General features: G+C 37.3%; 1 protein-coding gene across 1 annotated transcript; it reads left to right on the top strand.

The window, feature by feature from the left end:
• The first annotated feature begins 187 nt into the window (after positions 1 to 187).
• Positions 188 to 8,164, top strand: oacyl (O-acyltransferase like). The gene is made up of 15 exons (XM_023291956.3): positions 188 to 647; positions 3,726 to 3,859; positions 3,955 to 4,033; positions 4,119 to 4,254; positions 4,405 to 4,601; positions 4,677 to 4,889; positions 5,729 to 5,831; positions 5,909 to 6,010; positions 6,136 to 6,301; positions 6,388 to 6,467; positions 6,617 to 6,727; positions 7,090 to 7,213; positions 7,344 to 7,530; positions 7,714 to 7,856; positions 7,960 to 8,164. The coding sequence occupies exons 1-15, from the start codon at positions 491 to 493 to the stop codon at positions 8,062 to 8,064; spliced, it is 2,037 nt and encodes a 678-aa protein (XP_023147724.2). The 5' UTR covers positions 188 to 490; the 3' UTR covers positions 8,065 to 8,164.
• The last annotated feature ends 3,940 nt before the right edge of the window (positions 8,165 to 12,104 follow it).

Below are 12,104 nucleotides of genomic sequence, written 5' to 3'. Positions count from 1 at the left end.
ATTTTATTACTGGGCCATCTGTGGTATTTCTTCTACCATCATTTATCTTGAGACCGGTGATAGCAGTAAAAAACTAATGCAGTAGAAAAGTGTGTTGTAATAGTTGTAAATGTGTAAATGAGGTTTTCAAGCTCAAGTGGAGACGTTTCCCTGAGTGTCTCCTCTGCTGTTTAAATGGCAGCTAAGTGATTACAGCTGTGGCCCTTCTTGTTTGTGGGTCAACCATTATTATCAGTCTTACACTTCAATTACTGTGTGGTGACAAAATCACAGCCTGGATGTTTGTGTTAACCTCTCATCCTCTGTCACGTAACCAAATCCTGTTCACACCTGACATAGAAAGCCAGGTGGGGCCGAGCCACAGCGGCCAGAGCAGTTTTTCAATCCAGCCATGGAAGATGAATTTCACGCCACTCTCTGGACGATGATGATGTCCCCTCCTGTGTTATTTAAGCAACGTCTTCACTAAAAAGGTGCAGTCGGTCCTAAAATGGCCCTGAGTTTGGTGGTGTTTCTTCTTTTAGTGGGAGGCAGTGCAGAGCTGGAAAATACGCAGGCCTCGGCTGTGTCACAAAGATGTATGAAGGATACCAACGGTTTCCTCTGGGAAATTACCCAGGACAAGCCAAAGGAGTACGCTGTTCTCAGTAAGTGTTTCTGTCTTTTGTAAGGCTTTTCTTGTGTGTCTGAGGCAGAGGAGGTTATGGCTCATTCAGACTACAGGGACTGCTGACCTTTAAGAGAGGCCAGTAGTACTGAACTCTGAAAGTAAGAGCTCATTTTAGCAGCAGAGGAATTCAAAAAAAACATAGTAAGAAAAGTCATCCAAAGAAATAAATTATTAACTTCTGCACAAATAAACTATAAGGATGTCTAAATGGCTGCAACGATTAAACTGATGGTGATGGAAGTGGTTATGAGAGTTACTCAGCTTTATATTTTTGTTAATTTAATTTCCATTAATTTCACTCTAAGTATTTCAACTCATGTTTAAATGGGTTGCTTTTGTCTTCATAATTCTGCAAAGCACATAAAGCACATTATTATTATTATTATTATTATTATTATTATTATTATTATTATTATTATTATTATTATTATTATTATTATTATTATTATTATACAGTTTAAAACTGAAATGATTCAATGCTCTGTAGGTGCTTTTCAAATAGACATCACTTGATAACACAACAGCTTCAGAGCCCAGGAAAATAACACCATGTTACAGCACAGACAGTAGCTGAACTGTATATTACCATCTGCGGAGCAAGTGATGACTTCACCCTTTGGTTCGACGTTCCGAAACATCATCATTTTTAAGTGGATCCCGGACCATCTGGTTGAGGAGCAGAAGGTGTGACTCGAGAAACCTGATTCAGCATCAGCTAACCAGATATAAGCCTTGTACACATTTCCCTTAACAGTGAAATAAAGTGTGAAAAAATTGAAAGCCATTAGGAAAAGAAACTTTTACTAACCAAATAAAAGATATCAGACTCCTCTGATGCTCTGTTAATTCAGTTAGCCAAGTAATAAATGTTTAAACAAGCCAGCAAACACCAAAATGTTTTACCTACTCCATTAAAAATGGTGACAAAAATCAGAATTAAAACAACATGCGTGTGACTGGATTTGGTCAACGGTCAAAGGACTTTTAAGTCACATCAGACCGGGCCAAATTAGTCGTCTTCGAAATTAATTTAGACAGTTGGTACTTTTAGGCTAACTCAAAATATTCTGATATAAAAGTATTACCACTTCTTTGGACTGAAGTGTGTCACTGCTTATGAAATCATGGACTCCCTCCCACAGTTTGGTTACATTCAGTGCAAGTGAAGGTCACTGCTGAGCAGAGGAGAACTGGAGGAAAATTGGATGAACCAAAATAATAAGCAGAGTTTGTGTCGATCCTGTCAGGCCTCAGTAGTAGGTAGAGTGTAATTTAAACTGGGCTTGTAAGCGCAGTTTAAATGACACTCCCCCCACACAGCAGGGTGGCTTGTTTGGATACAGATTGACTATAATTATTAGAAAGCTCACAGTGAAGCCTCACATTCTAACAGCTCCACTGAGTCAGCAACAGGTCGAAGGGGTGCAGTCAGCAAGAACCTTGTCCTCTGTAATTTATCACAGAAACTGTAGGATGCTACTATTTTACAACGAGCATCTTAACACCCTTAACTGTTAGTTAGTACATGCCTGAAGCCTCAAGCTACGTTTTAAAACTGATAACTACATTGGAGCCACCGAGTGCAGTGCTGTACCTAATATCTACTTAATTATGAGTTTATTTTCAAAGTAGCCACCAGCACACTGATCTGATGAAGTGAATTTGACAAACGACATCACACTGAGTTATGGAATAAATGTACTGATTCAGTATAATTATGAGAGAAGCTGATATTTTTTGCATGGGAGTCTGTTAGATCCCTCAGTAGTTCTGCACTCATAGTCTATGGTTGGACTTATGACTTCAGTTCTAAGCCATAGCTGTTGCTGATGGAGATGAAAACAAACTACAAAACTAAAGCACTGAACCATTGTAGTGAAAAACTGAGCAGACAGATAATAAGACAATATTTAACATCAATGTTTGCTCTTTTTTCTTTGACAGAGGTAAAGTTTTAGTTCATTGTTTGTTGCTGCTGAGATGGTCAGCGTCTCTTCTCCTTCCTCACTCATTGTTGCTGGTTGTAATCTGAACCATCACCACTAGATGTCACTAAACCCACCACGCTGTACCTTTAAATGTTTGTTTTCCAGTGACCTGTCCATTTCCAGTTTTACCGTAACCACATTCGACCGCTTGACACTTGAAAACGAAAGTAAAATTTTTATTGGAAGAAACTTTTAAAAACGTCAAGGCATAGAGATTAGAACAATGAACACCACCTAACATACAAGACATATTAGACAATATGAAACTTAAAATTATATTTCGTAACATACGCTGTCAGTCAAAAGTTTGGACACACCTTCTCATTCAATGGTTTTTATTTAATTATTTTCTACATTGTAGAGTTAAACTGAAGACATCAAAGCTATAAAATAAGAAATGTGGAATTATGTTGTAAACAAAAAAGTGTTAATCTTCAGTATTAATCGACAAAAATAATATAAATAAATACAAAGCATTGAGAAGGTGTGTCCAAATTTTTAACTGGTAGTGTTCATTAGAGTGAAGAAACAAGAAGATGTAAAAGAATAAAAATGATTATCCATTTTAGTTTCTCAAAATCATGAAGGAGAGACTTGTATCAGTCATAAAGCACTAAAATGTTTATTGACAATTGTTCTCCATTTGGCTTCCAACATTTTGAACCACACAGACTGTGCGCCACCGAGTTGCCATTGTGGCAGGGTTTCAATCAAATGAAGCAACTCCTTTAAAAGTCTGTAAAAACTCATATATTTTTTGTTTTACTTCATGTGTACACAGTTTCATCCTATACATTTTTACAGCAGTTGTATGACTGACACCTAAAGCTTAATTTGTACATATTCTACTTTATCATTGTGCCATATATGGCTGTTTTATAATCAAAATGAGTGTGCTAGGCCCCACCTCGAAGCTTTTATAGATATTTTTCCCATTCTGTTGCTTTAAATGTTTATTTTAACCTATAACATCAGATAATATAACATAATTAAGCTTCTCTTTTTATCCAAAAGGCCTTTGGGGGGGTGATTACATCCATGGTTGTGTTTTCTGTGTGTATTGTCAGTGTACGATTCATATGGGAAGATGGGGAGCAACGTAGAAGGAGGCAACGCCAACCGGCCCGGTCTGCTGCAGCAGTGCCGCTCGGCCAACGGTCCCAGCTTCTCTGGACAGTACTGCCAGGTGTTCCTGAGGCAGGTAACAGCAAAAAATGATGATGAAATGTCAAAAATACCTGCTCAGTATCAGGTGACAAAAGCAGATTGTGAAGAAAGTGCTTTTTACTCCTGCAGGGAACCGTTCAGTACTTTGTGGGTCTTTGTGTTCCTGATTCCTGCAGGGAAGAGGAGGTGCAGATATTGGTGCTGTATGGTGAGTGATTTTAAATTCCATTATCTCTGGATTTATTCCAGTGTATTCTGTTTTCCCTTTACATGTTTTTGCCTTGTTTTTACAGACAGACTTCGGTTTGGTCAGACGTCCCTCGTTCCTCCTTTACCTTCCATCCTGGTCAACCAGTCCACTCAGGAGATGATCATGACTCACTGTTTGCCCCAAACAATTGCCCCTGATGCTTCTGATGTCACCTGCCTGTCAGTATATGATTAGACTCTTTCTGCTGTCTCTCCTGTGTGCTCTTCTGACAACCGAACACAAAGATCATCTATTTGCTTGAGCAGGACTTTGCCTTATGTTTTGTGTCTGTTAACATTAACACTGACATGTTTTCTTCACTCCTGCAGGTTTGTGTGTTGTCTAATGGTAGCAGTTCCTCTTGCAGCCACTCTCTTCACAGCTATAATAAGATGGCAGCGGAACAGAGAGGTCAGTCCTACAGTCGAGTCCTCACGTTTAAGCCCTGGCCTCAACCTTTACGGGACCTTGAACACCAACAACTCATCCAGCAGTGACGGTAACAGCAGCACGTCAGAGGGAAATGGTCAGTACAATGTGCATGATTTAGGATTTATGAAGAAGTCGTGCAGAAATAAGCTTCAATAATCAAAACTTGCAGACAACACCAGCCTCACCGCCCCGTGTTTTCCTTGGAGCTGCGTGTTGGGATGTCTTCAGGCGTTCTCTCTGCAGAACACCAGCCAGGGCATCTTCAGCGCCTCCTCATCCATCCCAGGAGGAGGCTACTCCTCTCTGAACGGCATCCGTGTCCTCAGCCTGCTGTGGATCATCTGTGGACACTCTGCTCAGTTCCCTGTAATCAACAACCTCGGTATGAGAGGATACCAGCAATCTGCGTGTCTCCTAGCTACTCAGATTTTTTTTCACTTGGGTCAATATATAATTGAGGGACTTTTGAAGTCCGTGGGATATATCTTGTATACATTTTTATTAAAAATAAAAAGATTAATGTTTTTTATGTTTACTATGATCATGTCTTTACAAATTATTTATTATGGAAAAAATCACAAATTAATAAAGAATGGCTGTAAGATGTCAAGTAAATAACCGTCTGAATTTAATAACAACCACCTTCTAATTAGCTAAACAATAATAAAATGACCTTATTCAAAAATAGTTTTGATTGTGTTCTTTTTGTTAAGTTGAGATAATCATGGTGGATATTTCTTTTTTGGCAATATGTCAAATTTTATAAGGAAAATAACAAATTGTGTCCGTGTCCGAGAAATCACTATCAACTAAGTTACCCATTACAAAAACACCTCTCAAGGAAGTGTGTTAATTCCAGATCACATGACCTGCTCCACATGATGTCATTTCCTCCTGAAGAAAAGACTGGCAAGACTCCAAGGCTTTCTGAGTTATTTAATATAAAGTAATGTGTGAGTCAAGTGTGGATTTATGGCATGTCAACAGGTTTACTACAATATCTTTATAAATAACTTTCAGTTTCAATTTTACTCAACAGTATTTATAATCTTTAGAAGAATCTTTCTGTGAAAATGCCATGTGATGTTTGGTTATAAGTGGCCATGTTGATTTTAGGCCTGAAAACAGCAAAAATGTCAACTATGATACCTGTCAACTATGTTACACAAAGTCTTGCAATTATATATTGACCAACTTATTTTTTAAATGTCTCTTTTGCAGATAACTACAAAAACTGGAAGAAAACAGTTGAAAGCAGCCCCCTGTATGTGCTCACCATCAGCGGGCCTGTTTTTCTGGCTGTAGACACCTTTTTATTGCTGGGGTGAGACTGAAACAATGGTGCCACAGTTTAAATGTGTTTCATTGTAAGTTTTAAGTTTGGTGAGCTTTGTGTTTCAGGGGTCTGCTAAGTGCCAGATCGCTGCTGGGCTCCATCGACAGGGCTGAAGACAAACTGAGCCCCAGTTTGGTTGCAAACTATCTCTTCAGGAGGATCAAAAGGTATTTATAAGTGTCTGGATTGTTATTATTTCATGAGGTGTGCTCCATACTGTATGTGAGATCTTAACCAATTACAATATAAATGTGAATTCTCCTTATTTGCCTGTTTTCATTCTCCACTGCAGGATTCAGCCGCTACATCTCTTCATTATGTGTCTAACCATCGGCCTCATCTCTCTGGTCCAATGGGGACCCTACTGGTTCCCATTTATAGACACACTGATGGACTGTAAGACGTACTGGTGGGCTAATTTACTGTTGATCAGTAATCTCCTCCCAGTCCATGAGATAGTAAGTTTAAGCAGTGCCTACAGGCTGTATTTCAGCTCAGATTACTGATCTATTTCTTAACATTTTATTTCCAAATCTCTCTGCAGTGCATTCCCTGGACATGGTACCTGTCTCTAGACTTCCAGTGTTATGCCACCACTCCTCTGTTGGTCTATTTTTACAGACTGTATGTTCATATCTTTTAATATGACTTTAATATAATGCTTAATTCCACAGTTTAGTACATTTTTTAATCATAGCCATCACTAGTGTTGTTATACATGATAGCAGCTTTAACCTTGCAATCTTATCCACTCTGTGTTTTGCTTTCATTAGAAACAAAGGTGTTTTTGCGGCTGTGGCTGGAGGCCTACTGTTAATGACCACTGTGGCTAGTTCTGTTATCACTGCGCTCATGCAACTACCAGTGTTTCAGCCATCGACGATGTAAGTGTGGTGATGATAGAATGTAAATACCTTACGAGGTACAATGTAAGAAACCAAACATCCCACTTGTGGATCTGTAACTGCACTAAAATCCAAAAAAGAGCCTACAAAATATCTGCTCAAATAATATGAGTTTATGAGGAAAAACATATATAACTGTCCAGATACACATTTTCAAAATCAAAATAAAATAATCAAAATCAAACAAATGTACAAACAAAAATGTCACACTGGACTGAGTTAAATAATAGCTAATGCATGAAATGTAAAGTGAATTAGATGTTAAGTATTTTTCTCTGAGAAACAGGTAGGCATCTCTTCTTTTGATAAGATTTTAAATGACTTCCTTGTTTTTATTGCAGGACATCTGAGAATTATGTTTTGTATTACTATGTGAAACCCTACACAAGATACGGTCCATTTCTGATAGGCATCTTGACCGGAATACACCTGACAACAAAGAAAGACCAGCTGTTAAAGCAAAAGGTGACAACATTCTGGCTTATCGCCTCAGAAAACTTGAAAACACCACATTATATGTATAACCTTTGGTTTATAATCAAGCCTAAAGTTGCCACCATACTTGTGTGCTGATCCCATCTTGTTGCTGTTCCAGTGGCAGGCAGCTCTTGGTTGGCTCTGCTGTCTGTCCGTCATGGCTCTGTTGGTTGGACTGGCCTTCGTCCTCAGGGAGACTCCAGATCATCCATCTCTTCCTCACGCTCTGTATCAGGGGCTGCATAGACCTCTGTGGGCTCTGGCTGTGAGCTGGATCATACTGGCCTGTGAGGAGGGATACGGAGGTAAACTGGGAGCAGGGAGCAACCAAATCAAATCTTTAGGAAAGACAAAATACAATTTGAAAAAGTTCATTTCAATCAATATTTGAGTTTTTCTTGATTGTGTTAATCAGTGATGGTCACCTTCCCACTTTGGTCACTGCTCCTTTCACATAAATCTGTATTTCTGTGTTTCTGTTTCTCCAGGTTTCATCAAAAGGCTCTTGTCACTGAGTTTCTGGGTTCCTCTTTCCAACATTAGCTTTGCCTGCTATCTGATACATCCTGTGTTCATTATCGTCTACATCGGTTTGCAAGAAACCCCAATCCACTACTCAGACATCAATTTTGTAAGTATTTCTCTCACTAATTTATTCACCTGTTAATCTAGAATGTGTATAATTTGGCTCAGTTCTTCATATCATCAACCCGCTGTGTGTCTTTCCTCTTTAGATGTACCTGTTCCTTGGTCACCTGGTGCTAACGTTGGTTGTGAGCTGCATGTTGACGGTGTTAGTTGAGAAGCCCTACCTCCTCCTAAAATGGAGAACAGTGTAGAGAAAAGTTAACACCTAGCCAACTTTTAACACGTTTAATCCTATATTCTTTTTGGGTGTTGTAATCTTCTTTTGCACATAATAAATCTATTTGTTTCCAAGATGGTGCGTATGTTTACATAGTCTAAACGCTTGCATTGCCCCGCATTGAGTTTGGTGTTTCCTTGCAGTATTTTTTGCATGTACCTTATCAATAATGACATCTTCATTTGTTCAAATTAACACACTTTTGGGAGGTGGTGTACAAATACTATAGAAGGGAAAGTAGTGTGTCACTTTAAGTTGGTTATTTATTGCTCTCTTCAGAAGGCCAGACAGTGTACAGTCAGCCTGCAAGTTAAGCTAAATGCAGCAGCTCTATTCAGGTAGTAGTGATTGCAGTGCTTCTATCAGGATAGTAGGTATAACAATACTCATGCCCGTGTCATTTTACTGCACACTCTGCTTCCACATATGCCCTGTTAAAAAACTGCAATTTTATGGAATTTTCCTTTTTTTTTTTTTTACAGATCTTGTCTTTTATATGCATGGATGATAATTTTCTATAGTGACACTTGATCAAATTAAGCCTGTTAGGGTCAAACATCACTGCTTTCAGAGTTAGAGAGAAGATAATTCCATATTTTGTAGAACTACAGTGGCTTTCAGATGAATGGTTTCACAGATATAACATTATGTCATCTGCATATAAACATATTTCATTTTGGTCTAATTGCTTCAGGTTGCACTGTTCAGTGAAGGTTACACATGCAGCAGAGTCTCATGCTAAGTTACACTATTTTAAGGCCACTCAAAACTGTGACTGCAATGCATTATAGTGTTAATTAATACATAATTGAAGCACTGTTGACTAAGACCAGTTACGTATATGCTAGAGTCAAATTGTGCATATTCATATTTATATATCACTGGTGTTCCATCACTTTAAACAGGTTCACGATTTACTTTATTTCACTGCTTCAGTAAAATTGTGATGAAATATAAATTGTTAGTTCACAAACAGTATTTCTCTTTCTGTATTAATCACCAGTTTCTCTTACAAGCCAAATATACTTCGCAGTTACTTCACACAGTTTCATTTCACATGTATAAAAAGAGGAAAGGGCAGAAATTACAGCTCTAGAGTGTAACACTAATGCAGGTGCTTTTCTTGTAACTGAACTAAAAGCTCATCTTAGTCCCTTTACATCTGTCTCTACTATTAACCAGAAGTGGATAAAGTACTCAGATTCTGTGCTTAAGCAGAAGTAGCAGATCAACAATATAAAAATAGCCCATTACGTGTATTTTAGTCCATTTTAATATCAAGTAAAAGGCCTGCAGAAAAAATCCTACTCAAGTAAAGGTAGATAGATATTAGCAACAAAATGTAGTTAAAATATTACAATAGAAATACTGGCTTGGTCCTGGATGATATTCTATTACATGGGACATCAATGGATTATTAATTCTGCTTTCATGTTACTGTTGTAGCATACAAATCTATATTCGGTCTTTGGACTTTTCCACAAATGTTTGCTTTTGTTGAGATATTGGAGCATTTAATGTTTATTCAAATGAAACCATGGGAGAAGTTTAGGTGCAGGATTTTTGGAGCGGTTAACAAGTCATATACATCTGAAATGGCTAAAACCACTGTTTTAATCTTGATAAAAGGATTATCTTAAATATAATTTGTAGCTAAAACTGTCAAATAAATATATTGGAGTAGAAAGTAGAATATTTCTCTCTGAAGCACAGTGGAATGGAAGTAAAACATTGTAATGCAAGTACTTCATAATATACTTAAGAACAGTATTTGAGTAAATGTACTTTCCTTCACTGCTGTTAACTATTCTGGTGATGTTCTGAAAGATAATACAAATAACTTGGACCAGTGCTTTAAGTGGGTCCAAAAAAGTGCAGGTACTCTATTTTCCTATATCAACCATTAAAAAAACAAAACAAAAAAACAAAAACAAAATTGGTACTAAAGCTTGCGCTATACTTTTACCTAATCGATTGTGGCCAAATAAGTTGTGGCAACTTATTTTACTGTTACAACAATGTTTGTTGAACTTGTAAACCAACAAAGATATTAAATATAAATTTAAACATTTAAATTTCCTTCACTTTTTTATTAACAAACTGTAAGTTAACAGCAAGTGAAAAAATTTCAAACTGTCAATAAAACTGCATTTTTTCTGCTCTTGAAATTTAAAAAAAAAGTGCTGAACATATCCATCAAATAAATACAAATATAACACAAACAAATGTGCAAAAGGAACAAAATAAGACAACAAATAAAATGCACCAATAGTTTAACTTGCATTCAAATTTTTTTGTTTGGAACAAAGAACATTCACTTCTGAAAAATAACACTGAAAATAAATACAAATTTAAGGTTCTTTTCCTTTACTGAAAAAAGTGCTTTTCATTTCACTATCTTTTCAAAAGTACTATGGTCAGTGGTTTATATTTACAGCGGACTCTGTGAACTCATTCTCATTCAACTGCATTTTATAACTTGAGTAGAACTTTGATCTGAAACAACCTTTACTTGTTGGCTTAGTAATATGTACTTTAAATATTAGCTTTTAAAAATAACTGATTGCTTCTTAAGTCTGTTTTTTCAGAACATAAAAAATTATTTAAAGCAAATGCCCATATTACCAAATCTTTGATATTATACAGTTGTGTGATTATGTGGCTCTAGCAGTTGTAAACCAAGACAAAATTATGTGACACTTCCAGAGGTGGTAAAAATTATTTCATTACTTGACAAAAATCATAGACACAAAGGTGAAATGCACTCTAATAAAAGTGGGTACAAGTAGTTATGCCAAATTTTACTTGATGGAAAATTAGGTAAAAATATGAAATTGTTTTAAGTACTTTCTTATCTTATTCTTTCTTTTCTTATTGTTATTCTTCATTCCTGTTAAAAGTTTCTGGTATTGACAGTAAATTTGCACAACACTATCTAATTTTCTGTAGTGTTCAGCAAAAGCTGTTAAATTGGAGTGATATTGCGGGCATTCTCTACTCTTTACTTTACTTTACCTTTTTAGAAATGTAGTGGAGCGGAAATTACAATATTTGAATTGTAAATATCGTGGAGTAAAAGTAAAAACTTCTCCACCAAAATACTACTCAAGTAAAGTATAGACACTCCAAAACTATGTCTAAGATGTGTTGCGGTTAAACACACGATGTTGGTCGGAGCACGGGCTAGCATGTCATGTTTGTTTACCGCGCTCTGATCTCGCGCTGCTTTAAAGCAAAGGAGGAATACGCATGCGCGCCTCTCTCGTAGAGCGCAGTGGTCTATGGGAAATGAAGTTTTAGTAAAATGAAGTAGCGGTCGAGCTTCTGGTGGATTAAAATGCGATGATCAGCGTACCGGTACGCTGAAAGTACGTTCTTGACACTTGGAGAAGTGCCAGGACGCCCGAAGGATATTTTTAGGAGTCCCGGAACTGAGTACCGGCCCGTACCGGCCCACTTAAAGCACTGACTTGGACCATGTTTTTCACTTTACTTTCCGTGGCAGTGAGTCAGAATTTAAAAGTGACTGTGACTCAGCTAATGAGATGACAACAAAGGTTCTCAGTTTCTAATGACGCAAACATAGACGGTTACGTTTCCATCTCAGCACTCCAGTTATGCACGCTGTGAGCTTTGTTATGTGTCATATTAAGCTGAGAAATGCTCGGCGCCTCAAAGAAACACTTCGACGTCCATCTCTGCCACATAGACACAAAGTTAGCATGGTGGAACATTGTTTTTTTTGTAAATTGCTGTAATAACCCGTGTCTTTAAACCTCTTTCACATATCATAGTTGACATCATAATGAACATACAAAAAAGGAGCAACTTGACCCACATCTTTAGACATATGTATGGCTTATTATTTTCTTCCATAATACTTTTGCATGGTCAAGATGTGCTTCATAGTTTATATTAGTCTCCTACTGCCTTAACTGGTTGTGGAACAGCATTATTTAGCTGCCTTTCTCACGCCCTCACACAAACAAAACATGGTTGTGACGCACACTTCTT

The sequence above is a fragment of the Amphiprion ocellaris genome, chromosome 17, assembly GCF_022539595.1.
Source record: "Amphiprion ocellaris isolate individual 3 ecotype Okinawa chromosome 17, ASM2253959v1, whole genome shotgun sequence".
In the NCBI taxonomy this organism is placed as follows: Eukaryota; Metazoa; Chordata; class Actinopteri; family Pomacentridae; genus Amphiprion; species Amphiprion ocellaris.
This window is presented reverse-complemented; position numbering and strand designations above follow the sequence as displayed.